At 40.3% G+C, this 27,318-nt stretch overlaps 1 protein-coding gene across 3 annotated transcripts; it reads left to right on the top strand.

The window, feature by feature from the left end:
- Positions 1 to 131: 131 nt before the first annotated feature.
- Positions 132 to 27,318, top strand: gtf2a1l (general transcription factor IIA, 1-like). 3 transcript variants are annotated; one of them, XM_061910464.1, is made up of 10 exons: positions 132 to 768; positions 2,678 to 2,779; positions 2,851 to 2,974; positions 5,310 to 5,359; positions 6,946 to 7,039; positions 7,219 to 7,766; positions 9,858 to 10,100; positions 14,340 to 14,429; positions 14,502 to 14,642; positions 25,303 to 27,318. In XM_061910464.1, exons 1-9 carry the CDS (start codon positions 745 to 747, stop codon positions 14,607 to 14,609), a joined length of 1,383 nt encoding a protein of 460 aa, XP_061766448.1. In that variant the 5' UTR covers positions 132 to 744; the 3' UTR covers positions 14,610 to 14,642; positions 25,303 to 27,318. The 3 variants fall into 3 exon arrangements, with proteins under 3 accessions (XP_061766448.1, XP_061766447.1, XP_061766446.1); XM_061910463.1 differs by lacking the exon at positions 25,303 to 27,318 and adding an exon at positions 22,040 to 23,543; XM_061910462.1 differs by lacking the exon at positions 25,303 to 27,318 and having other exon boundaries at positions 14,502 to 14,875.

The following is a 27,318-nucleotide window of genomic DNA, read 5'->3' as shown; positions in this document are numbered from 1 at the left end:
TCCACTACAAAGTTTCATTCACATGTTTTCTTCTGTACCTCATCATTATTCAGTTTACACTTCCGAACTGTTTATCCTGTACCCGGCCTTTGCTTTACAAACAACTTGCTTGTGTCCTCTGCAAATGATAGGCCTTGCAGTGCAGACGCAAGACATGATAATAATATCTTAAGGTCAAAGTGTTTCCTGAAATGTTAATCTTCAGCTGGCTGGTTTTGAGGTTTGTGGCAGGCGACATCGCGGCGCCTTCCAAAAAACCAAATGGAGAAAGAACCTTGAAAGGAAGGCTCTGTTGAGATAACATCATCTCCTAGTCGTCACTCACTGGGAAAAGAAAAGTATAACTAAAAAAAGATTTTTCTTAGCTCACTGTTACTGCGGTGGACACGACTACTGGAGGAAAAATTCTGACAATTCCACGAGACACCATGAATAGGATTATGGTGGGGCAATGCCTTTTTTTCAGCTGGTATAAGCTCCAGCTCACCTCTTGGTTGCTGAATATAAAATGTAATGTAAACATGGGACCCAAATAAAACTCAGCTTCCACCTTATTACTCATTCAGGTTATGTTCAAAGGGACACGATAGGAGATGATCATCATTACGAGTTGGTCAGCTCCAATCAAAGCTTTTTTGGAGTCTGATTGTAATCACCTGTGAGAGCAGGAGACAACAGCTGGGACTCTGAGCTGATCAGTTCTAATGGAAATACACTGGGGCTGCTTTGATTTTGCCTTGAATCATGCTGAACAACATGGGCCCGGTGGTAAGAACAACTATAAAATAGTGCATTTTTAAAAACACTCCTCTGCAAATCAGCACAGTAATGTGGCATCAGCTAAGATGTGATTTTTTGCAGTTTATCTTATATGCCTTTTTGCAAAATACTATATTGACCCTGATGTAAGAGTTTAAGGAAACAAACTGATTTAAACATGCAAACAGGGTATCAGTGCACTCAGGAGGGAGCAGACTAGACTGGCAACGATTTCTTATCTCTTATATAACGTATTATTGTGATTTTTTTTCATGCTATTTAAACGCTCGTCTTCCCAAATGTGATTCAAGGATGTGCAGTAATGGCACTCTTTGAAAGAACATTTCATAAGCTTTTTGTGAAATATGAGTTATTATAAAACCAACCCAGCGGACAGCACTTTGCTTTTTATCACAAAAGATGCCCAATTATGACCTCAAGTTATGCATGCCCATCCATCCATTTCCTACCGCTTATTCCCTTTCGGGGTCGCGGGGGGCGCTGGCGCCTATCTCAGCTACAATCGGGTTGAAGGCGGGGTACACCCTGGACAATTCGCCACCTCATCGCAGGGCCAACACAGATAGACAGACAACATTCACACTCACATTCACACACTAGGGCCAATTTAGTGTTGCCAATCAACCTATCCCCAGGTGCATGTCTTTGGAGGTGGGAGGAAGCCGGAGTACCCGGAGGGAACCCACACATTCACGGGGAGAACATGCAAACTCCACACAGAAAGATCCCGAGCCTGGATTTGAACCCTGGACTAATGCATACCTGTTTTTTTTTTTATTACTGAGCAACCTTTGTGATGATGATCTTATTTAATATTGTTTTAATGGAGAAGAGGAGCATTATAATGCTAATTTTAAGACAATGGTGATCAATAAACGTATTAAAGAGCTAATGTATAGGATAAATACATTTAACAGAGAGGGATAAGCGTCAGGAAATGGATGGGTGTTTAAAAAAAAATTTTTTTTTAAAAAACTATTTCAACAAAAGTGTTAAATAGTTAGGGTCAATACGGTCTTGCACAAAATTGATATCTCCCTTCAACCCTAACGCAAGTAAACGTTCTTGTAAGGCCACTAGGGCTGTGAATCTTTTGGTGTCCCACGATTCGATTCAATATCGAATCTTGGGGTCACCATTCGATAATATATCGATTTTTTTTCGATTCGATTCCCGATTCAAAAACGATATTTTTCCGATTCAAAACGATTCTGTATTCATTCAATACATAGGATTTCAGCAGGATCTACCCCAGTCTGCTGATATGCCAGCAGAGTAGTAGATTTAAGAAAAAAAAAAAGTTTTTAAAATTGTAAAGGACAATGTTTTATCAACTGATTGCAATAATGTACATTTGTTTTAACTATTAAACGAACCAAAAATATGACTTATTTTATCTTTGTGAAAACATTGGACACAGTGGGTTGTCAAGCTTATGAGATGCGATGCAAGTGTAAGCCACTGTGACACTATTGTTCTTTTTTTATTATTTTTATTTATGTCTAAGGATAATGTCAAGTGAGGGATTTTTAATCACTGCTATGCTGAAATTATAATGTTGATACTGTTGTTGATAATATTCATTTTTGTTTCACTACTTTTGGTTTGTTCTGTGTCGTCTTTCTGTCTTCTCTCAATTGCTCTGTTTATTGCAGTTCTGAGTGTTGCTGGGTCAGGTTTGGTTTTGGAATTGGATTGCATTGTTATGGTATTGCTGTGTAGTGGTTTGTTGGATTGATTAAAAAATTTTTTAAAAAATCGATTTAAAAAAAAAAAAAAAAAGAGAATCGATTCTGAATCGCACAACATAAACGATTCGTATTCGAATCGATTTTTTTCCCACACCCCTAAAGGCCACCGTCCAATATGGAATTGTTTGGATGATCAATGATTGCAGGCGAAGCTGTATATGTCCATCATTGATGATGTGATCGAGAGTATGAGGGAGCTTTTCCTGGATGAGGGCCTTGAAGACCGAGTGCTGGACGATTTACGCCACGTGAGTCTCAATGCGCTGGAAAGTTCAACTGTCCTGATGTGTTCAAACTTGCTGCATCTTCTGCTGTGCAGCTTTGGGAGTCAAAGATGATGCAGTCGAAAGCCATGGACGACTTCAGGAGAAACAACATCAACTCGCCCAATTTTGTGATGCAGCTTCCGGCCAACTATCAGCGATCTGATGCAGAACTCGGAGGTAAACTTTAAACAAATATTAATCAACTGGCGGAGCAAGGGCTAAATCCTGACCGGAAATGACATCGAGAACAGTTCAAAACTTGGAAGGCAAACATTTTTGCAGCAAGTTCTTAAAAACACGAGTGCTCCTGTTGTGTAGAGGAACTTAGACCCCAGTAAACACATTGGCAGGTTGTTGCATCGACATTTAATTTTGATAGCAGACAAAGAAAACTGGGGTCCAAACTTGTGATTTCCATGACTGAAGTGTTCCTCAAGTCACCCCTCATAGGGGAACAACGCTTTTTTTTGGAATTCTGCCTATTGTTCACAATAATTATGAGACATGATGATGGATGTTATTTTTTTTAATGCATTGTAAATATTTGATAAATGCGATCAAATGTCTGCTTACAATGGAGCCCTTAAAAAACACCTCTGTCAGGGTTTTATATCCATCCATCCATTTTCTACCGCTTATTCCCTTAGGGGTCACGGGGGACGCAGGAGCCTATCTCAGCTACAATCGGGCGGAAGGCGGGGTACACTCTGGACAAGTCGCCACCTCATCGCATTGCCAACACAGACAGGCAGACAACATTCACACTCACGTTCACACACTAGCGCCAATTTAGTGTTTTATATACATGATGTAATTATATATGTAATGAAATAATGGGCACATTTATAATATTTACATATTTTGATCATTTTAATTTCAAAAACGCATCACAACGTTTGCTTTTTTTTTTCTTCATCACTGATTACTACTCACTGCAGACTTCATGAGTGCCAACAAACAGAATAAAACATCACTTATTGTGCAAGGTCTGCTGTCAGGATGTAAATATTTAATAAATGCGATCAAATGTCTGCTTACAATGGAGCCTATAGGAGCCACTCAATTCTGCCTTTAGAGCCCTTAAAAAACACCTCCGTCAGGGTTTTATATCCATCCATCCATCCATCCATTTTCTACCGCTTATTCCCTTTTGGGGTCGCGCTGGCGCCTATCTCAGCTACAATCGGGCGGAAGGCGGTGGTACACCCTGGACAAGTCGCCACCTCATGATGTAATTATATATGTAATGTAGTAACGGGCACCTTTATAATATTTAATATATGCGTATTTTGATCATTTGAATTTCAAGAACTTATCAAGTTTGCTTTTTTTTCTTCATCACCGATTACTACTTGCCGCAGACTTCATGAGAGCCAACAAACGTAGTCAAACATCACTTACAGTGCGAAGTCTGCTGTCATCAGGATAGCGACTGCTGGAATGTTCATTTATTCCCGTTTAAATTAACAATGTCTCAAAATCTCCGCAAAGGAATGGGGGAGGAGAACAAGCGTCTTTTTGTGTCGTTTTCGCCATTTCCGGGTCCTAAATTTCTGTCAGTGTACCAACTTGTCGGAGTACGTCCTCAGCCATCTACTTTCCAGGTGAGTGACATTACGATCTACAATAAAATCCCACGCAGCAAGAAAGCGAACCACCTCATCAGTCGAAATGTGTACAAAAGCTTGTGATCACGGCGCCGCTATATATAGTCTGTCTGCGTTAGCGCTTATAATAACAATGCCACTAATACTTGGTTAATATTCCAATCACGAAATGTAAGAGGAGTATTGTTGGCACTTTTTAAATGGTTAGTTATTGGATTTCATGGATGGAATAGAGAGCTTCCCACTGTCTCCGCTGTAGGCGGACTTTTATTTACATTTAATATTTAGAATGCATTAAAAAAATCCGTCCGTCATGTCTTTCATGATTGTGAACGATAGGTAAAATTCTCCCCAGAAAAGAGCAGTTCCCCTTAAAGTCCTCCTTCTTTTTGGCAACTACATATTTTTTCGTAATGTTTACATGACTTTAGTTTTGCTGTAGCTTGTTTACTTCAGAGGCAGTCAGTTGTCATTTGTTCGACTTCTTTTGTTACACTGGTTTTGTACCTCGTTCCATTTCAAGTCCTCTCTTTTTCATCATTTGGGCTATTCAACAAGTTCAGTTAAAAAAAACTTGACTCACATTTTCTCAGCAGATTATGAAAAACCCTAGTGTCCTGTCAGAGATGATGTGACCCGCTTTTCTGGAGAAGGTCCTTAAAACAGCAGAGCGTTTCTGTAATTGTAACAAAATAAATACACCAAGATCAGATGTCCACTGGTTCTCTGACATATACAAAAAATAATAGTGAAGGGAGAAGTCTGGCCACCTGGTTCTTATCTTTCTAAAAATGTGGCCCCCGAAATAATTTAGTTGAATATCTCTGCTTGAAACCATCTTGCTGCTATTTTATTTGTATTTTATTCTCACAATTAATCATGAAAATATTCTTGTTGATTTGCAGCTTCAGTAGTAATTCCTGCAAGTCAAAACATCCAGAGTTTCCCTGTCAAGGTTAGTATATACTGTACTTGGGCTCATTATTGGCTACACTGTATCAATTATGTTAATTGTATCAAAAATTACAAACATAATCATTTAGTTTGACACGGTCAATGAAGTTAAAGCCCAGGCTCCTCGCTTCAAACAGTGTTCCTCGAACTGGTACATGTACAAGTTCCAGTTCCAAGTTTATTCACAGTACCATATTACAAATTACAACAGTAGTGAATATTCATTTAAGGATGGTTTTAAGTGAAAGGGTCCCCCAGATAAGCTAGAAGAAGCTTTTGGCAGAGGGCCCAGAGGTCAGTATATGCATGGAATGCTAAGACATGGTGGCAAGCACAAAAACGCAATATGACAAACAAAATAGGAGCACAACTGTAGTAGTGCTTTAACTTGTGTGCAATTTTATTTGATTAATTATTCAGGCAGTTGTAATTTCCTATATTTGTACACAGTTTTACTGTTCAGTGTGTAATGTTACAGTGGCAAACAATTATATAATATATATATATATATATATTTGTGTGTGTGTGGGGGGGGGGGGGGGGGATCACAAGACTACTTCATCTCTACGGAACTGTTTCATGAGGGGTTCCCTCAATTGTCAGATTTTTTTTTTTTTTTCTGACGATCTGATCGACAAACACTTCCCCAAAGGCAACACCCTAAATATTCAACAAGAACATTAAATTGAGCTACAGCTGTATGAATAACATACAACAAATCATTTCAAACCACAACAAAGCAATTGCAAAAGGACTGCCTACCCCCAGACTAAACGACTCTGAAACCAATAAGGAATGTAACTGTCGCAAGAAACCTGATTGCCCTCTCAACGGAGGGTGCTTACAAACATCAGTCGTTTACCAAACAAAGGTAACACGCAAGGACAGTAACACATCCGACACGTACGTAGGATTAACCGAAGGAGGGTTTAAAACCAGATGGAATAATCACAAGGGCTCCTTTAGAAACCAGACTTTGCGGAATTCTGCAGAACTCAGCAAGCACATTTGGAACCTCAAAGACAATAATATTGAATATTCAATAACATGGCAAATTCTTGCATCCAGCACACCTTACAACAGTGGTAATAAAAGATGCAACCTATGCTTAAAAAAGAAACTGTTTATTATATATCATCCAGATCTGTCATCCCTCAACAAGCGCAGTGAAATCAATTCAACATGCCGCCACAGACGGAAACACCTCCTAGGTAACACATGAGCCAATCACCACGCCCCTACGCCTGCCTGTACCCACCCACTCTGTGCCCTATATAAACCATTGTATGTGAATGCTTCCATTAAAATCTCCTGATAATTGAGGGAACCCCTCATGAAACTGTTCTGTAGACATGTAGTCTTGTGATTTTTCCCACACCTACATATATAAATATAATATTAAATGACACCTCTGCCTTGTGCTTAGGCCTAATACGCTACTGTATTTACTGTTGGTCACATTGGTGGTACTTGCAGAGTGTTTATTGAGGTAGTCCTTGGTAAAAAAAGGTTTAAGAAACACTGCTCTAACACAAACAAGAAATTATTCTTCCTATTTGACAACTTGTACTAACTGTTGGATTGCAGAACAACTCTGAGGCGGTTGCTACCTTCTCACTTCCTGCTGGCCTTTCCTACCCTGTGCAGATACCTGCTGGTGTCACTCTGCAAACAGCCTCTGGTATCAAATCAATACCCCTATGACCCTTTAAACATACAATGAAACATCTTAAGTCTGACTCCTAACAATGTGAATGCATGCATTTGAAGTATCTATGTACGTCTAGGCCCGAAGGTTGCTTTGTTTTTGTGGTTTTATCTTTTAGGAAATTAAGCTATCTCTCTCTTTGTCTCCCAAAGGTCAACTGTACAAGGTAAATGTTCCTGTTGTAGTCACTCAGGCTCCAGCAGGCCAGCAGACAGCCAAACCTCCACAGAACGCCTCTGAGAGGCGAGGAGTTTCTGCTCCCCCCCAGTCTGCTGTCCAACCCAGTAAAACCTGTCCTCAGGACACGGCACCGGAGCCAACTTCTTCCGTCAACCCGCCGCCATCGCCACATGCCACTTTACCCCCCGGTCAACAGAACAGCACCCCCCAGCAGGAAACTGTCACTGAGCCACCTCAGATTCAGATAGCCTCATCTCCAGAACCAGAGTCCACATATGAAGAGGACCAAAGCGTGTCTAATCCAGAACCTGTGGACCTTAGCTTCAAAGGCTCACCCATCGGTCAGCTGTTTGACTTCCAGATCAGCAGCGAGGAGGCTTTGACGGCGGCGGCCCAATTCAAGAGCAGAGACATTGATGACATCCTCAAAGAAGTCATCGAGGAGGAACAAGCAAAAGCTGCAAGGGCCAGGAACTTGGCTCAGACCAAGTCTTATGACGATCCTGATGCTATTCTTGGGGTGAATCATAGACACTTAACCCTAATCAATTCCTTCACAATGCAGCCAATTCAAGCAAATTTAACAAATCCCTGCAAATTATTTGCGGCCTCGCAACTTCGCCGCATATACTGACCAATCGGCGTCATTTTTTGCCAATCAAACTTGATCAAAACATGTTTGTTTCTCTTGTAGGCAAAGCAGGAACAGCAATGTGTAACCATATGTTAACACTATTACTTACGTAACTCCGATCTACTTCCGGTTCCTGTCTACGGCGCTAAGCATTCCGGGTGTCTATAAATATAAACGGCGCTAAGCATTCTGGGTAATTTCGTCCATAAATATAAACATTTGCTTCCTAGTTTTTGTGTTTTTTTAACCTATTTATTCCAATTAAGTTTATTTGTAATACAGAACTAATAGGCCACGTTTACATGAGATTCAATGCGATTTTCGGGTTTTCGCTGCAAACCGATTTTCAGTCTATTTGATTTTTAAAAAAATGTTAAAACCATTTAAAAACAGGTTTTTACCAAAACTTGTCTATGTGACAAAGTACACTATATTGCCAAAAGATTTTGGCCACCTGCCTTTACTCACAACTTCTGAAAAACAACCCGATACCATAATTCCTCCTCCACCAAATTTCACACTCGGCACAATGCAGTCCCAAATGTAGCATTCTCCTGGCAACCTCCAAACCCAGACTGGTCCATCGGATTGCCAGATGGAAAAGTGTGACTCATCACTCCAGAGAATACGTCTCCACTGCTCTAGAGTCCATTGGTGATGTGCTTTACACCACTGCATCCCACGATTAATATTGGACTTGGTGATGTATGGCTTAGATGCAGCCGCTGGGCCATGGAAACCCATTCCATGAAGCTCTCTGCGTACTGTACGTGGGCTAATTGGAAGGTCACATGAAGTTTGGAGCTCTGTAGCAACTGACTGTGCAGAAAGTCTTAGCACTATGCACTTCAGCATCCGCTGACCCCTCTCTGTCAGATTACCTGGCCTACCATTTGGTGGCTGAGTTGCTGTTGTTCCCATATTCTTCACTTTTCTTATAATAAATTTGACTTAGGAATATTTAGGAGCGAGGAAATTTCACGACTGGATTTGTTCCTATGACAGTTCCACGCTGGAAATCACTGAGAGCGGCCTTTTCTTTCACAAATATTTGTAGAAACAGTCCCCATTCCCAAGTGCTTGATTTTATACATTGGACCAAGTGATTAGGGAACCTGATTCTCATCATTTGGATGGGTGGCCAAATACTTCTATAGCGTACGTGCAGCAAGTAAGTGCTGAGATTGCCTAAAAACAGCTTTTATAAAAATGTATTCCTAAAAATATATCTCTACGATGGATTTTTGAACATTCTTAATCTAGAATTTAAATAAGAATGCGAATGGACGTTTTTTCTTTGTACCTTTTAATAATTTACCATAAATTCTGAATTAAAAACGGTGACAATAACCTAAGTATGGCCTTTGTGTGCCAGTGTCTACTTTTAAGTCTGTGTGGTGTATAACATCAGTACATCGGTTTTCAGTATTTGTTCAGAGTCTGTGCTTTTTGAGGTTAAGGTTGTAAGGAACACTATAAACATCGATAACAAATGAATAAAATCATGTTTTATTCAATGCAATTTAAAAAAAATACAATTGCCACATTCTTAAACTTTCTGAGTTTAGGCGTTTTGGGCCGAAACAAATAAAAAAACCCTGAGAATTTCTGCAGGGACTTCCAAATGAAGCCAGTTTTTAGCAAAAGATTCTCGCAAGAGAGCTGCGTCAGGGCTACAACAGCAGGGTATTATGTTATTGTGACACAGCGCAAAAAATCTGAGCATTAAAAAACTATACAGGACACAGACTCGAAATAAGACAGAATATTTTGGCTAAAGTTTGCTTTGATACAGCGACACATCCCACATTATAGACTAGAGGTGACAATTTCCCACCCTTTTAAATAAGCACTGCCCTGCTTTTGGTTTGGCTCGAGTCTACCGCAAAAGAAGTACCTTGTTTGAACCTTTCTTTCGGAACAAATCTCTTACTCTTTCCAAATAACCTCAACTAATAGTTACATTCTACCCCTAAGCTGGACCTGGACTACAACTACAGCCAACTGTCGGACATCGTTCAGCTGGACGGTGCTGCCGACAACTCTGACCTGGAGGACGACGACGGAGTCAAGCCGCTGGAGGAGAATGACTTCCTGGGCATGATCAACGCGGAGGCCATCAAGGCTCTGCAGGAAGGAGGCGGCAGCAGCGACGGTAACAGCAGCTCCTCCAGCAGCGACAGCGACGTGGCTGACGAGCTTGAACATGTAGAAGATGAGGTAGGAGTTCATGACACGCACACTGGATTCACCCGTATGAGCCAACACCATCGTCTTATGTCATTCTACATTCATGACTCTCAAACTTTTTTCCACTGAGTATTACCTCATAAAACACTTGGTCATTATGGTGATATTTGGAGAGCCAAGTCTTCATTTTTAAATACATAAAGGACTACTGAAATTAGATTTTCTTATTTAAACGGGGATAGCAGGTCCATTCTATGTGTCATACTTGATCATTTCGTGATATTGCCATATTTTTGCTGAAAGAATTTAGTAGAGAACATCCACAAAAAAGTTCGCAACTTTCGGTACTGATAAAAAAGCCTCGCCTGTACCGGAAGTCGCAGATGATGACGTCACAAGGGTGAGGGCTCATCACATATTCACATTAAATTTAATGGGAGCCTCCAACAAAAAGTGCTATTTGGACCGAGAAAACGACAATTTCCCCATTAATTTGAGCGAGGATGAAAGATTTTTTTGATTATTATAATGATATTGCAGGACTAGAAAAGAAAGGGAAAAAAAAGACGATTGCATTGGGACGAATTCAGATGTTTTTAGACACATTTACTAGGATAATTCTGGGAAATCCCTTATCTTTATTATGTTGCTAGTGTTTTAGTGAGATTAAATAGTACCTGATAGTCTGAGGGGTGTGTCCACGGGTGTCTTGAGGCCAATCTCTGAGGGAAGTCTACGGCAGCTGCATGGACGGCGCAAGCTCAACTGATCTCCGGTAAGAAGCGACTTTTTACCACAATTTTCTCACCGAAACCTGCAGGTTGATAAGTGGTCGGGAACCATGTTCGCTTGACCGCTCTGATCCATAGTAAAGCTTCACCTCCGGGATTTTTAAACAAGGAATCACCGTGTGTTTTTGTGGCTAAAGGCTAAAGCTTCCCAACTCCATCTTTCTACCTTGACTTCTCCATTATTAATTGAACAAATTGCAAAAGATTCATTAACACAGATGTCCAGAATATTAATTGTGCTGTGAGAAGAGACGACTTTTAGCAGCAAATGGTGCTGCGCTAATGTTTCCTGACAGTCCGTGACGTCACGCGCACGTGTCATCATTCCGCGACGTTTTCAACAAGAAACTCCGCGGGAAATTTTAAAATTGCAATTTAGTAAACTAAATTGGCATGTGTTTCAATGTTAATATTTCATCATTGATATATAAACTATCAGACTGCGTGGTGGGTAGTAGTGGGTTTCAGTAGGCCTTTAATTACAGTAGGGTAATAGGCCTAAATATTCATTAAAAACGTTTGTTTTAACACGTATATTTAATATAATTGGCCACTGTAACATTACATACAGTTTAAACCATAACACGGCTTGAATATTTAAATAATTATTTCGCATACCACTGTTTCGCATGAAACAAAAGGTTACCTCGTAACAAATATTAATTTTTTCACCCCATTTCACTTTAAAAAAAAACAGTAACATTTTGTTAATGATACAGCCTTGTTAAAAACTTGTACTCAATCATCTGTGTTTATACCCCTGTCAATATTTACATTTTATCAGCTCCTTTTTTAGTTGGTGCATTTTTGTCTTGGCAAAAGTGACTTTTTTATGTATGTGAAACTATTTTTTACACTATTTGATGAAGTTAGGACACACCTTCTCATTCAATGTGTTTCCTTTTTCATGACTATTTACATTGCTGATTGTCACTGAAGTCAAAACTATCGAATAATTCATGTGGCCTTACTGTATGAACTTAACAAAAAAAAAAAGTTAAATAACTGATAACATGTTTTATACTCTAGTTTCTTCAAAATACCCACCCTTTGCTCGGATTACTTTTTTGCACATTTTTGGCGTTCTCTCGATAAGCTTCAAGAGGTAGTCACCTGAAATGGTTTTCACTTCACAGGTAAATGGGTTGTACTTGTATAGCGCTTTTCTACCCCTTTTTAAGGAGCCCAAAGCGCTTTAACAGTATTTCAACGTTCACCTATTCACACACATTCACACACTGACGGCGGGAGCTGCCATGCAAGGCGCTAACCAGCACCCATCAGGAGCAAGGGTGAAGCGTCTTGCCCAAGGACACAACGGACGTAACTAGGACGGTAGAAGGTGGGGATTGAACCAGTAACCCTCAGATTGCTGGCACAGCCACTCTACCAACTTCGCCACACCGTCCCCTTGGTGTGCTTGAAGCTCATCGAGAGAATGCCAAGAGTGTGCAAAGCAGTGATCAGAGCAAAGGATGGCTATTTTGAAGAAACTATAATATAAAACATGTTTCTAAGTTATTTTTACCTTTTTTTGTAAAGTACCTAACATGTGTTCATTCATAGTTGTGATGCTTTCAGTTACAATCTACAATGTAAATACCGTATTTTTCAGACTATAAGTCTCAGTTTTTTTCCTAGTTTGGCCAGGGGTGCAACATATACTCCGGAGTGACTTACTTGTGAAATTATTAACACATTACCGTAAAATATCAAATATTATTTATCTCATTCGCGGAAGAGACCAAGAAAATGTCAGCAATCGTCACACACACGTCAACCAATAAGAATTCGGCGGGGCAGGGTCATGGCAGAAGTGCATTGTGGGTCATGGAATGCTAACTGCTATATGCTATATGCTACTGCCGTAGCTATTAAAATGGATCATTTCATCGTTGGCGGCAACTTATAAAAACTCAGAAGGGCTGAACAAAAATGGCACCGAAAAGGAGATCATGTACTGCAGATTAGAAGCTGGATGTAGTGAAATATGCAGCAGAAAACGACAAGAGGAAGCGGCGCTTACCTTTGGAGTTGGCAGAGTTGTTTAGAAGCGACATCGAGGAAGAAGATTTCATGGGATTTAGCGATTAGGAGTGACAGATTGTTTGGTAAAGATATAGCATGTTCTATATGTTATAGTTATTTGAATGACTCTTACCATAATATGTTACGTTAACATACCAGGCACCTTCTCAGTTGGTTATTTATGCGTCATATAACGTACACTTATTCAGCCTGTTGTTCACTATTCTTTATTTATTCTAAATTGCCTTTCAAATGTCTATTCTTGGTGTTAGGTTTTATCAAATAAATTTCCCCCAAAAGTGCGACTTATACTCCAGTGCGACGCCTCGGGATCCCCCGGGAAGAGCTAGACGATGTGGCTGGGGAAAGGGAAGTCTGGGCTTCTCTGCTTAGGCTGCTGCCCCCGCGACCCGACCTCGGATAAGCGGAGGAAGATGGATGGATGGCTGGACGTATATATGTTTTTTTCTTTCTTTATCATGCATTTTCGGCCTGTGCGACGTATACTCCAGAGCGATTTATAATCCGAAAAATACGGTAGTCATGAAAATGAAGAAAATGCAATGAATGAGAAGGTGTCCGCACTTTTGGCCTGCACTGTATGTTTAAAAGTGCAACAGACATGGAAAACAACTTGTTCTGTCATTTATATTTTTTTTGTGTGAAAAACAGTACAATTAAAGAAACGTTTTCTTAACCCTCTGGGGAATAAATAATTTAATAGTGTAGGACCAGGCTAAAAAAAAGTCCCCAGTGTGTAAAAAAAATAAAAAAGTGAATTCATATTTTTTATACTTATTTGCTCAAATATCACACTGAACTTCAGTCCTAAATGAAAATAACTAACGTGTTTTTATTTTGAACTTTTTGAATGTTGGGATGTCCCTTTGGGGGTGGGATGGGGGGTGTATTGTAGCGTCCTGGAAGTGTTAGTGCTGCAAAGGTTTCTGGGTATTTGTTCTGTTGTTATGGTACGAATGTTTTCCTGAAATGTGTTTGTCTCTCTTGTTTGGTGTGGGTTCACAGTGTGGCGCATATTTGTAACAGTGTTAAAGTTGTTTATACGGCCGCCCTCAGTGTGACCTGTATGGCTGTTGACAAAGTATGGCTTGCATTCACTTGTATGTGAGAAAAGCTGCAGATATTATGTGACTGGGCCGGCACGCAAAGGCAGTGCCTTTAAGGTTTATTGGTGCTCTGAACTTCTCGCTACGTACGTGTCATAAATTTTACTTTTTGAAACCAATACCGATAATTTCTGATATTACATTTTAAAGCATTCATTGGCCAATAATATTGGCAGGCCGATATTATCGGGCATCTCTAAAATGTAGTATTATCTTAATAAAGGCACATTTTTGGCTAGTATGTCAAATGTACCTGTGGTTGTATCCATTATGTTTACAATGAAAATCCAAACAAATAAGTCAAGTGAGTTTTTGTTCAACAGGATCCATTAAATTCGGGCGACGACGTGGTCGAACAAGACATTCCGGACCTCTTTGACACAGAAAACGTGATTGTTTGTCAGTATGACAAAGTAAGAACCTTTTAGACCAATCGACAAAAAGCTCTGAACTGTTGTGAAAATGTCGTCCTTACCCTTGTGCAGATACACCGCAGTAAGAACCGCTGGAAGTTCCATTTGAAGGATGGCGTGGTGTGTTATGGTGGCAGAGATTATGTCTTCTCTAAAGCGATCGGAGAAGCTGAATGGTAATTAGCTTCATCACAGCTAAATGGACATGGACAGGTAAAGATTTGTTTCATATAGTCATCAGCCATTCTATGGTAAAATACTTGACATTTGGCTGCACACGCAAGAGTGAATATCATTTAATTTACATATTTTGTGTAACGAAATACTAGAAAACATTTTTTTAGTTATTATACTTGTCATGTTGACAATGTGACATCCTTGTTTGATTGTAATGTTTGTCCTAAATACATTAATTCTGCTGTGTGCTGCATTCAATGAACCTTTTTTCCCCCCCCCCAAACGTTTCCTACTAAAGGCCACAAGCTGAAAAAAAAATCACTTGGATGTTACTAAATATTTAAAAAAAAATGTTCAAAGGCATAAAATATGTTTTATACAATGGTCCGTTTTACTAAATCAGCACCATTTTATCCCTCCCCCCTAATCCCCCTGACTCCAAATCTGATAATGCATTTATTGAAGTTCTCAAAATGTGTGTTATCCTATCATGGGCAACTTTGTATCATTTTCCTACACTGTTCCAAAGCCTAAAATGACTCATTTGAGTAACTGGACTGAGTTTTTAGCTTTGAATCAGCAAACACAGCACATGGAATTCATACTAATAGCATCAAGACCCTAAGCATATCAGTTATTCTGCTTTTTTTAAAATTGAAAACAAATTAAAATAATTTTAAATAACAGGACTATGCAGGTAAAAACTTATTTTCAGTTTTTCATGCATGTACCGTATTTTCTGGACCATAGGGCACACCGAATTATAAGGCACACTGGTGACGAACGGGTCTATTCAGGTCTTTTTTTCATACATACGGTGCATTAAAGGGGTCCATCCATCCATCTGTTTTCTACCGCTTGTCCCTTTCGGTTTTGCGGGGAGTGCTGGAGTCCATCTCAGCTGCATTTGGGTGGAAAGCGGTGTACACCCTAGACAAGTCGCCACCTCAACACAGATAGACGAACTAAGTAATGATTTTTTTCTAAATGTAAAACACTTCCTTGTGGTCTACATAACATGTAATGGTGTTTTTTTTTTGGTCAAAATGTTGCTTAGATTATGTTTTACAGATCATCTTTAAGTCGCTTACTGACAGTTGCTTCAGGATGTGCCGTTTTGTGGGCGGTTTTATTTACGTGGCTCACCTTCGGCAGCGTCTTCTCCCCGTCATCTTTGTTGTGGCGGTGTAGCGTGCAAGGACGGGAGTTGAAGAAGTGTCAAAAGGTGGAGCTAATTGTTTTAATGACATTCTGACTTTACTTAAATCGACAACAGTGCAGCATCTTCTCATCCGTGGCTCACTTGTGCAACAACGCTAGAAATGTATTTAAAAAAAACTGTCCGACCAGAACTCTCCAATTACTTAAGCTCCGAGGGTGAACTATGTAAATCCACTACACTGGTTGTTTTTAGCACTTCCATAGCGAGCTATAAGTCAGAACGTTACGCTACTTTATATTAGAAATGGCAACAGCAGAGGGTGAATGTCCCGCAACAAGATATCGACTACGGCATGAACACGGACTACAGTGGCGAACTTACGCAAATTTTCAGGACTTATGCAGATCTCAAATGCACATCAGCAGGTACCAGAAGGTAAGAGTTGGTTTTGCACAATATTGTGAAACAAAACGCCAGATAGTGTCTGCTAATGGGTGCCATTTCCATCCATCCATCCATCATCTTCTGCTTATCCGAGGTCGGGTCGCGGGGGCAACAGCCTAAGCAGGGAAACCCAGACTTCCCTCTCCCCAGCCACTTCGTCTAGCTCTTCCCGGGGGATCCCGAGGCGTTCCCAGGCCAGCCGGGAGACACAGTCTTCCCAACGTGTCCTGGGTCTTCCCCGTGGCCTCCTACCGGTTGGACGTGCCCTAAACACCTCCCTAGGGAGGCGTTCGGGTGGCATCCTGACCAGATGCCCGAACCACCTCATCTGGCTCCTCTCAATGTGGAGGAGCAGCGGCTTTACTTTGAGTTCCTCCCGGATGGCAGAGCTTCTCACCCTATCTCTAAGGCAGAGCCCCGCCACACGGCGGAGGAAACTCATTTCGGCCGCTTGTACCCTTGATCTTATCCTTTCGGTCATGACCCAAAGCTCATGACCATAGGTGAGGATGGGAACGTAGATCGACCGGTAAATTGAGAGCTTTGCCTTCCGGCTCAGCTCCTTCTTTACCACAACGGATCGGTACAACGTCCGCATTATTGAAGACGCCGCACCGATCCGCCTGTCGATCTCACGATCCACTCTTCCCTCACTCGTGAACAAGACTCCTAGGTACTTGAACTCATCCACTTGGGGCAGGGTCTCCTCCCCAACCCGGAGATGGCATTCCACCCTTTTCCGGGCGAGAACCATGGACTCGGACTTGGAGGTGCTGATTCTCATTCCGGTCGCTTCACACTCGGCTGCGAACCGATCCAGCGAGAGCTGAAGATCCCGGTCAGATGAAGCCATCAGGACCACATCAACTGCAAAAAGCAGAGACCTAATCCTGCGGTTACCAAACCAGAACCCCTCAACGCCTTGACTGCGCCTAGAAATTCTGTCCATAAAAGTTATGAAAAGAATCGGTGACAAATTTTGCGGCCTTTATACACAAACCATAGTAATACTTGTATCTCTGACTACGGTAGCCGTAATGGGCCGACAATCTATCAAGTCATACTAAAACATTTTCACAGATTTTTAAGTGCCTTGTGTAATGTTCTTTCATTTCAATTGCAAATTTAAAGTTTTGGTGTTTACTGGGGTCATATTGCAGTCTACATGTATCTCTTATGTGTGACTACTACTGGTCACACTGATCATTACACCATATACCAAATAAAATTGCTTTGAGGCCGGTAAGCACAACCACCAGGTTATAAGGCGCACTGTCGACTGTTGAGAAAATGAAAGGATTATGAGTGAGCCTTACAGTCCGAAAAATATGGTGTATATTTTAAGTCCTGGGATGAAAATTTTTGCAAATCTATTTTCCGCCTTTCTTGCGTTTTTTAATTTATCTATGGGCCCACGGAAAGCATGATTTTAGATTCAACATTTAGCACTAACATTTTGATTTAAGATTTGGATTCAACATGCGGGTTGAGGTTGAACATTTAGCGTTCATATTTAGATCTAAATTTAAGATGCCCATTTAAACTTTAGATTTAACATTTTGGTTTAGATATAACATTTACTGCTCACATTTAGATTTAAGATTTACTTTTAAGAACTAGGTTTAGATTTTTCATTGATATTTAGATGTACCATTTATTTTTAGTTTTATCAACTGTATCCAGTCGGCATCCAGTGCCCGCTAAGGTTTCTCATTACGCCCATGGGGTTGAGTTTTTTTTTTTTTCTTTGTTTTTTTTCCCCCCCGATTTGGGATCTGAGCCAAGGATGTTGTTGTGGCTTGTGCAGCCCTTTGAGACACTTGTGATGATAGGCTATGTAAACACACTTTGATTGATTTTAGTTTTACAATTTATATTTAACATGTAGTGCTCACATTTACATTCAAGATTTAAATTTAAGTTTTTAGATTTAAGATCCGTTTTGGATTTAACATTTACATATTCAACATTTATATTTTAGATTTTCAATTAATTTTTTAATTAATATTTATATTGTTTTAACATGTAGATTTGTTTAGATTTATATTTCTTATTTAGATATAACATTTAGAGCAGGGGTCGGGAACATTTTTGGCTGAGAGAGACATGAAAGCCAAATATTTTAAGATGTATTTCCGTGGGAGTCGTATAATATTTTCAACATCGAATGCAACTTTCAGGTTCAAACACTGATGACATCTATTAAACAGACAAGAAGCAAGGAATTAAACAGAGACTGGATTCAATTTAGCTCAATAAGGAGAAACGTGTAGACCTGTACCCTTGTACAGTGTCGTCCCACGCTCTGACGAGAGAATTCTACACCTCTTTTATTTGGACTTTCCCCAATTACAACAACTAAATGCATGCATCTCTTATTGTTTTTGATAACATTGTTATTCTGAAGGTAACCAATAATAAAATACTTTTGACCATTACTGCGACTTCTTGAACGGGTGGGATAGAAACGGATGGATGGATTCAAATGCATGAGAATGTTTTATATTTTGAACGTTATTTTTAACACAGTGATTACCAGCGGAATTATTCATTACTTATCGTGTTAAGCAACGTCAGCTAAGATTTATCTGAGAGCCAGATGCGGTCATCAAAAGAGCCACATCTGGCTCTAGAGCCATACGTTCCTACCCCTGATTTAGAGTCAACATTTGATTTAAACTAAAATGTGATGAAAATGAGCTAAATGTGAGAAGTGTGTTTCATGTAATATATCTGCCATAAAAGTAAACTTTTGACATTCAACACCTCATACGCCCGTCCTGCAAATAGTCACCAGGACACAATTTGAGACCAAACATTCTGATATCTTCCTTCGTCGATGAGTGTTCTCATTCACTCACCCTCAGGGCCTCCAATCAATCGCAGCTGCACTGTTTGGTTTGTCTTAGAAGTGTTGCCTCTCATCCAAGTAGACGCCATCACTTTATGCTCATACTTGGGATGGTCAGATCTAGTCCAGCAGCTGGTGCCAAAACTATTTCTACTTCAGCACCAGGAGGGTGTGCCATCTTCCTTTGTATTATATTGGCTAAGAAATGGCACAATTTAAATAGAATAATTCAAAAATACTGCCTTTTAACATTAGGTTACAGTGTCAGACATTGCCAGAAAGGTATTGATTTGTTTATTTTAATATGCAGTGCTTTAGGACACCCTTAAATATTTTAACATCTTTCAACACAACAGTTGAATAACAACTATGATGCTGACAACATTGGCACTTAAAGGCCTACTGAAATGACATTTTCTTATTTAAACATACGTATATAGCAGGTCCATTCTATGTGTCATACTTGATCATTTCGCGATATTGCCATATTTTTGCTGAAAGGATTTAGTAGAGAACATCCACGATAAATTTTGCAACTTTTGGTTGCTATTAAAAAAGACTTGCCTTTACCGAAAGTAGCAGACGATGTGCGCGTGACGTCACGGGTTGTAGAGCTCCTCACATCCTCACATTGTTTACAATCATGGCCACCAGCAGCTAGGGCGATTCGGACCGAGAAAGCGACAATTTCCCCATTAATTTGATCGAGGATGAAAGATTCGTGGATGAGGATATTGAGAGTGAAGGACTAGAGAAAAAAAAGGCGATAGTAGTGGGAGCAATTCAGATGTTATGACACATTTACAAGGATAATTCTGGAAAATCCCCTATCAGCCTATTGTTTTAGTGAGATTATACAGTACCTGAAAGTCGGAGGGGTGTGGCCACGGGTGTGTTGACTGCCAGTGTCTGCGTGGGAGGAGGTAATAGTCCGCGGCAGCTGCAGGAGGACGCATGCGACGCGGGCTCCGCTCATAACTACGGTAAGAGCCAACTTATTACCACAATTTTCTCACCGTAACCTGCCGGTTGACATGTGGTCGGGATCCATGTTCGCTTGACCGCTCTGATCCATAGTAAAGCTTCACCTTCGGGAATTTTAAACAAGGAAACACCGGCTGTTTGTGTGGCTGAAGGCTAAAAGCTTCCCACCTTCATCTTTCTACTGTGACTTCTCCATTATTAATTGAACTGGATTGAACTTTCACAGTATCATGTTAGACCCGCTCGACATCCATTGCTTTCGGTCCCCTAGAGGGGGGGGTTGCCCACTTCTGAGGTCCTCTCCAAGGTTTCTCATAGTCAGCATTGTCACTTGCGTCCCACTGGGTGTGAGTTTTCCTTGCCCTTTTGTGGGTTCTTCCGAGGATGTCGTAGTCGTAATGGTTTGTACAGTCCTTTGAGACATTTGTGATTTAGGGCTAAAATTGGCCCTAGTGTGTGAATGTGAGTGTGAATGTTGTCTGTCTATCTGTGTTGGCCCTGCGATGAGATGGCGACTTGTCCAGGGTGTACCCCGCCTTCCGCCCGATTGTAGCTAAGATAGGCGCCAGCGCCCCTCGCGACCCCAAAAGGGAATAAGCGGTAGAAAATGGATGGATAAATAAACATTGATTGGTTGATTGATTGAACAAATTGCAAAAGATTCAGCAACACAGATGTCCAGAATACTGTGTAATTATGCGATTAAAGCAGACTACTTATAGCTTGGATCGGGCTGGAAAAAAATGTCTCCACAACCCGAGACGTCAAACGCACGCGTCGTCATACCGCGACGTTTTCAACAGGACACTTCGCGGAAAATTTAAAATTGCAATTTAGTAAACTAAAAAGGCCGTATTGGCATGTGTTGCAATGTTAATATTTCATCGTTGATATATAAACTATCAGACTGCGTGGTCGGTAGTAGTGGGTTTCAGTAGGCCTTTAATAGTTCTGGACCTAAAAATGTGTATGGGTAAAACACCCCCGAGAATAGACACCGGAGTGATATTTGACTTGTTATCTTCTGAGTTTCAAAGCATTTTGGAATACCCGGTTTTTGCTCCAAAATGTAGCCGGGCCATTAACCTGTTGATGTCACTTGCAGAAGACTGGAGGCAATTTCATATTGTGTACAAACCCTGGAAAAATCCAGACCTGAAGGCTGTTCATTTAGTTGTTTAAATTTGTAGGGAAAAAGTCAGACCTACATGACACAAAACTATGGTTGATGGCAATGGACTGGCTTAAAGAAACACTACAATAACCAATATGGTATTTTTATGGTAGTCAGTACCAGTTTAATTTTTACATCAGGCGCAGTAAACAAAAAGCAAACTCAATTCTGAGGAAAGAAAATATGGAGTCAAGAAAAATAAACACTCCAAAACACTAGTATAGTGCTTTGTTGCACCACCTCTGGCTTTTATAACAGCTTGCAGTCTGAGGCAAGTGACAAAGTACTCGTCATCAATCTTGCTCAAACGTTTTGATTGCTGTTGTCAGAATAATTGTATCTAAATTGTCACAAAACTTTGTGTTTCAATGAGTTCCCGGCGAGAAGACAAAAGCTGTCTTTGATCTACCAAAAAGAAGGTTTGTAAAACTCCACTTTGTAGGATGGAAAGCAACATGAAGGTGTTCTGTTTCTTTCATGTATTGTAATCAACAAAGATTTTGTCGTGACCCCAGAACCACAAAGCGGAGAGGAAGCAGGGCTTGACTCCCCTCAAGGCGACCTTTTTTGTGAACTGTTTTACGACCTTTTCTTTGAACTGTTGTAATCAAAGACGATGGCTGTTTACGACCGCCGTGCCTTAGAAACAACTGTTGCCATGTAACCAGGGTGAAGTCCAAATAAAAGAGGAGGCATACAGTCTTTCGCCGGAGCGTGATTGAGACTATACAAGAGTACAGCCCAGACACTCTCTCCTTAATTAAGGCAAATTTGAATTCTGTCGGTTTAATTCCTTGCTTCTTTTCTCGTTTTAATAGATGTCATCAGTGTTTGAACCTGACAGCTGTTGTCAGATCAGCTTTGCATATCGGAGTCTCGTCATGGACCATTTTCTACCATTTCCAATTTCCAAGATTTTCAATTGGTTTGAGATCTGGACTATGGATTTGCAGCCATAGCATTGACCTTATGTAACTTTCTTCAAGGAGCGTTTTTACATTTTTTTCCCCCCTTTGGTAAGATGCATTATCATCCTGAAAAATGTAATCCCGTCCAAACAGTCTTTTGGTTAATGGAAGAAGAAAAGTGTCCAAAACGTCAATGTAAAGTTGTGCATTTATTGAAGATGTAATGACATCCGACCTCCATATCATCGACTGTGGGAATGTGTATGTTGTCTTCTTTGTATTTTATTGGAACGACACCTAACAAAAGTTGCAACATCATCACCTTAGCCAATGCAGATTTGTGATTCATTACTGAATATGACTTTCATCCAGTCATCCATAGTCCACCATTGCCTCTCCTTAGCCCTTTGGAACCCTGTTTGTTTTGTTTAGGTGTTAATGACTGCTTTTGTGTAGCTTTATTGTATTTAAATCCCATTTCCCTTAGGCTGTTTCTTACAGTTAGACAGTTACTCCGGTTTCCGCCCATTTGTTCTTCATTTGTTTTTCTGTGCTTGTTCTGTTTTCAAGACATATTGCTTAACTTTTTGTGTTTTGATGTTTTCCTTGGTCTACCAGCTTGCCTTTTTAAAACCTTCCCATGTTTGTACTTGGTCCTGCTTGTAGACACAGATAACTGTCAACAAGACATATATTTCACAACATTGTGAGGATTTACCTCAAAGTTTGATAATCCTCTCCTTTGTCTCATCTCTCATGTTAGAGCAGGAGTAGGGAACCTATGGCTCTTGAGCCAGATGTGACTCTTTTGATGACTGCATCTGGCTCTCAGATAAATCTTAGCTGATATTGCCAAACAAGATGAATGATGAATAACTCCATTTGTAATCCTAGTGTTAAAAATAGTGTTCAAATTATAAAACATTGTCATGCATTTTAATCGATCCATTTGTTTTCTACCGCACCTGTTCAAGAAGTTGCATTAATGGTAACAAGTATTTATTTTTGGTTAGCGTCAGAATAACAATGTCATTAAAATTATTATTATACTCGAAAAATGTTGGTCTTACTTTAAATTGTTCGCATGTAGTTGTATTCAGTATTAAAAAATATTATATGGCTCTCACGAAAATACATTTTAAAATATTTGGCTTTCATGGCTCTCACCAAAAAAGGTTCCCGGCCCCTGTGTTAGAGCCATGGTTCTCGTCAATCCACCTGATGCAACAGTTCTCCAAGGTGTGCACACTAGAGATGCGCGTTTTGTGGTTTCATCCGTGGAGTTGGCGGTTTAGGTTGGGTGGGTGACATGACGAAAAAATTGATTTTAATTAGATTCGGGCGGGTGGCGGTTGAACCATTCGGAAATATTTGATATACGTGGTTCTGGGATCCGTATCCTTTACCATTCAAAGAGCCATTTAGGACCGGTGTCACAAAGCGAAGAAGACAATAAGGGCACGTGGGGGAAGAGGTCTGAGGTCCTCTCCAAGGTTTCTCATAGTCAGCATTGTCACTGGCGTCCCACTGAATGTGAATTCTCCCTGCCCACTGGGTGTGAGTTTTCCTTGCCCTTTTGTGGGTTCTTCCGAGGATGTTGTAGTCGTAATGATTTGTGCAGTCCTTTGAGACATTTGTGATTTGGGGCTATATAAATAAACATTGATTGATTGATTGATAAGAGGCGCAAACATTCTCTAGAATGACTGCCGGCAGTCGCCCAGTTGTTAAATATTAGGGCGTGCAATGAAGCTATTGGATTCGTCGCCTTCTACAGCAAGTTCGATCTGCTTGTCAGACCAGCGACAGACACGCACACGACTGCAAGGCATACTGGGTGACACAGAGTACACTAATGGTTGTCATATAAACAATTTTAACACTCTTACTAATATGCGCCACGCTGTGAAGCCACACCAAACAAGGATGACTAACACATTTCGGGAGAACATCCTCCCAGTAACACAACATAAACGCAACACAACAAATACCCAGAATCCTTTGCATCCATGACAATTCCTGACTATTTTATACACCCCCCCCCTTACGTGCGTCGGTAAGGTGGGCGGGGTTGGGGGTGCGTGGTTGTAAAGTATATTCAGGAAGTCTCACGGAGGCAAAGGATTATGGGTATTTGTTGCGTTGGGTTTATGTTGTGTTACTGTGAGGATGTTATCCCGAAATGTGTTTGTCATTCTTGTTTGGTGTGGCTTCACAGCGTGGCGCATATTGGTAAAAGTGTTAAAATTGTTCATATCACAACCATCAGTGTACTCTGTATCACGCAGTATGCCTTTCAATTTTGTTGTGTGATTGCGGAAGCTGCACACATGTTGCTGGACTAACTATCGGTTTGTACATGTTGAAGGTGTCAAAGGCAATGGCTTCACAGCACGCCCTTATTCTTATCAGGATGAACACCATTGGATATTCTGTGAAATGGGATTAAATAGCTCTTTGAGTGGTAAAGGTGGCCCACCTCTGATGTATTTCAACGGGCGGGTGGCGGGCGGTTGCGGTTCTGATGTTGGTTCGGGTGAACGTCGGGTGGATGACGACTTTGGTGGTGCGGTTGCGGATGATATAATTGCCTACCCGTGCATCTCTAGTGCACACTCATTTTTAACTGCAAACTAACCGTTTTAATCTGATGCAGGTGTTAGCTTTGGAAATTTACATTTACAGGGTGATTCCATAATTTTTCCTCCGTTTTAAAAATAGAACTGTTACTGGCTATATCCTTGCTTATATTTAGTGTTTTTTAAAGCCAATAAGTTGCCATTTAAGCCTTGTGTAATGTTCATATTGTTGTTACTCAGCCAGCGTTTGTGGGTCTAATGGATCTGTTGCATTTTGTGGCTTTTAATGCCTTATCCCAATAAACATCTGTTCAGTATTTTAACTTAAAGGTGTTTGATTGTGAGGCATTAAAAGCCACAAAATGCAACTGGTCCATCCAACCCGCAAACGCTGACTAACAAGAATATTAACGTTGCTCAGAAAATTTCTCTGCCAGTTTCTGTATCCCATAGGGATTCTTTTTGCGTGTTTCTGCACCTGCGGTTCTCACACAAAGTTGCAACATTGTCAATACTTTCTGCTCTCATTTTCTCGCACATTTATTTGACCCTCTGATGTTTTGTGTACCTACACTCTGTCTTCCTCCTGTCTAGGCCTTGCGTGGGTGGGGGTTTGTGGTACACAGAACATCAATTCCCACACTTCTAATGGACCTGGACATCTCATATGTAATAAAAATGTGTAGGGGGGTGTATGGTCATTAAATATGTATTCTGATATACTGTATGTTCTTCACAGAATGAGCCAAAATCAGTAAGTCTAAGTTTGAAAAATTAATTGTATCATTTTTCTTATGATTAAAAAATGAAAACTGGTTCCACAAGGGTTAAAATGACTATAGTTTTGTGTCATGTCAGTCGTCGGCTTTTTTTATTACAAAAACAACAGAGAACTTCCTCCAAAACCAGTGATTCCAATATTTTGTCACCAAGGCTTGTAGTATTTGTTTTGGTAGCATCCTCATCCTGAATCACAATATTATTGCGTAAAATTTGAAAGAATGATCAAAAATGTCTGCCGGATCTATTTTTGCAGGTTGTAGCAATACAACTAAAGAAGGGGCCAGCTTGCATATATTTTCTAATAAGAATGAGGAAAGTGTGGGCCTCAACAGTCAACTTGAGACAGACTAAGCAAGATAAATGTACAAAAAGTTGTAACAATATTTTAATAATCCTAACTTCAAAGGTTGTTGTTCGGAGTTTTGATTGGGGAAAAAAAAAAAGTAAAAGTCTCAAATCAAACTCTGAGCGCCTTTGGGAGGCCAAGCTGAGTCAGAGTCTGTGGAAACATCAGGAAAGACCAGCATAAAAAGTTTGAAATAAAAGTTAAATTGCTACTATTTTATTTGGCGTCCTCTTCTACTGATGTTTTGTAAAATATTTTTGAGAAAATGCTGAAAGAGCATAAGGAAACAGGCTAGGTTTTCTATGGAACATCAGTTAAATCTGGAGCTGGTGACTTATATTTATTTTCTGCTCATAATGTTAATTAACCATATCAGTTTTGAAGTAATCATGTACAAAACATGCACTTAAGTGAGGAAAATTATAGTTTTACATCCCTTTATCCACACTGTCTATGTGGGGAAATGGCCCTCCAATTCTGTAGATGTGTTTTTCAACACACTAGTCTGTCCTGAGAGATGATCTAATTTCACCTATTTGGGTGAAAAATATTTTTTTGCAAACCAGTAATTATAGTCAGCAACTTATGTGGTAACGAGTGGAGGACAGAAGAGCTTCTTAAAGAAGTTACAGGTCTGTGAGAGCCAGAGATCTTCCTTGTTTGAAGTGACCAAATACTTATTTTCCACCATAATTTACAAATTCTTAAAAATTCCTACAATGGTGTGGAAGACCTCTATACAGACGGCGCGTTCTCATCCTTCGCTGAACTTTCTTCCAAATACGATTTGCCAAACTCCCACCTTTTTCGTTTCTTTCAGGTGAGGGACTTCGTAAAGAAGCAGTTCCCACACTTCCCAAATCGTCCCCCGGAAACTCTTATAGATACATTGCTATCTCTGAGCCCAAATCATAAAAAATGTATCTCTGTGATTTATACCTCCTTAAGCTCAGTTGCTCCAAACTCTTTATCAGTGATAAAAGCCTCGTGGGAGAGCGATCTTAACAACATCTGATAAACTCTGGAACTCTGCCCTGAAACTGGTCCACTCCTCCTCGATTTGTGCCCGTCATGGTCTCATCCAATGCAAAGTAATCCATAAAATTCACTACACTAATGCAAAACTATCCAAAATCTACCCCACTGTTAGCAATACCTGTAATAGATGCAAACTATCTCCGGCTGATCATGTCCATATGTTCTGGTCCTGCTCTAAATTATGTTCCTTTTGGGAGGACATTTTTGACACTATCGGAAAGGCATACGGTCAAGACTTTCCCTCCAACCCATTGTCAGCCATTTTCGGCATATGCCTTGATAACACATGCCCTGTGCCACTAAAACGCGCTGTGGCTTTTACGACCTTGCTGGCCAGGCGACTGATCTTGTTCAATTGGAAGCTGGCTCACACCCCATCACACGGCCGTTGGATTAAAGAGGTTCTTTACAATTTAAAATTGGAAAAACTTAGAGGTTTTCAC

This window comes from Nerophis ophidion, linkage group LG09 (genome assembly GCF_033978795.1).
Source record: "Nerophis ophidion isolate RoL-2023_Sa linkage group LG09, RoL_Noph_v1.0, whole genome shotgun sequence".
Lineage (NCBI taxonomy): Eukaryota > Metazoa > Chordata > Actinopteri > Syngnathiformes > Syngnathidae > Nerophis > Nerophis ophidion.
Note: the sequence above shows the minus strand (reverse complement) of the source record. Positions and strands in the feature narration are given on the sequence as shown.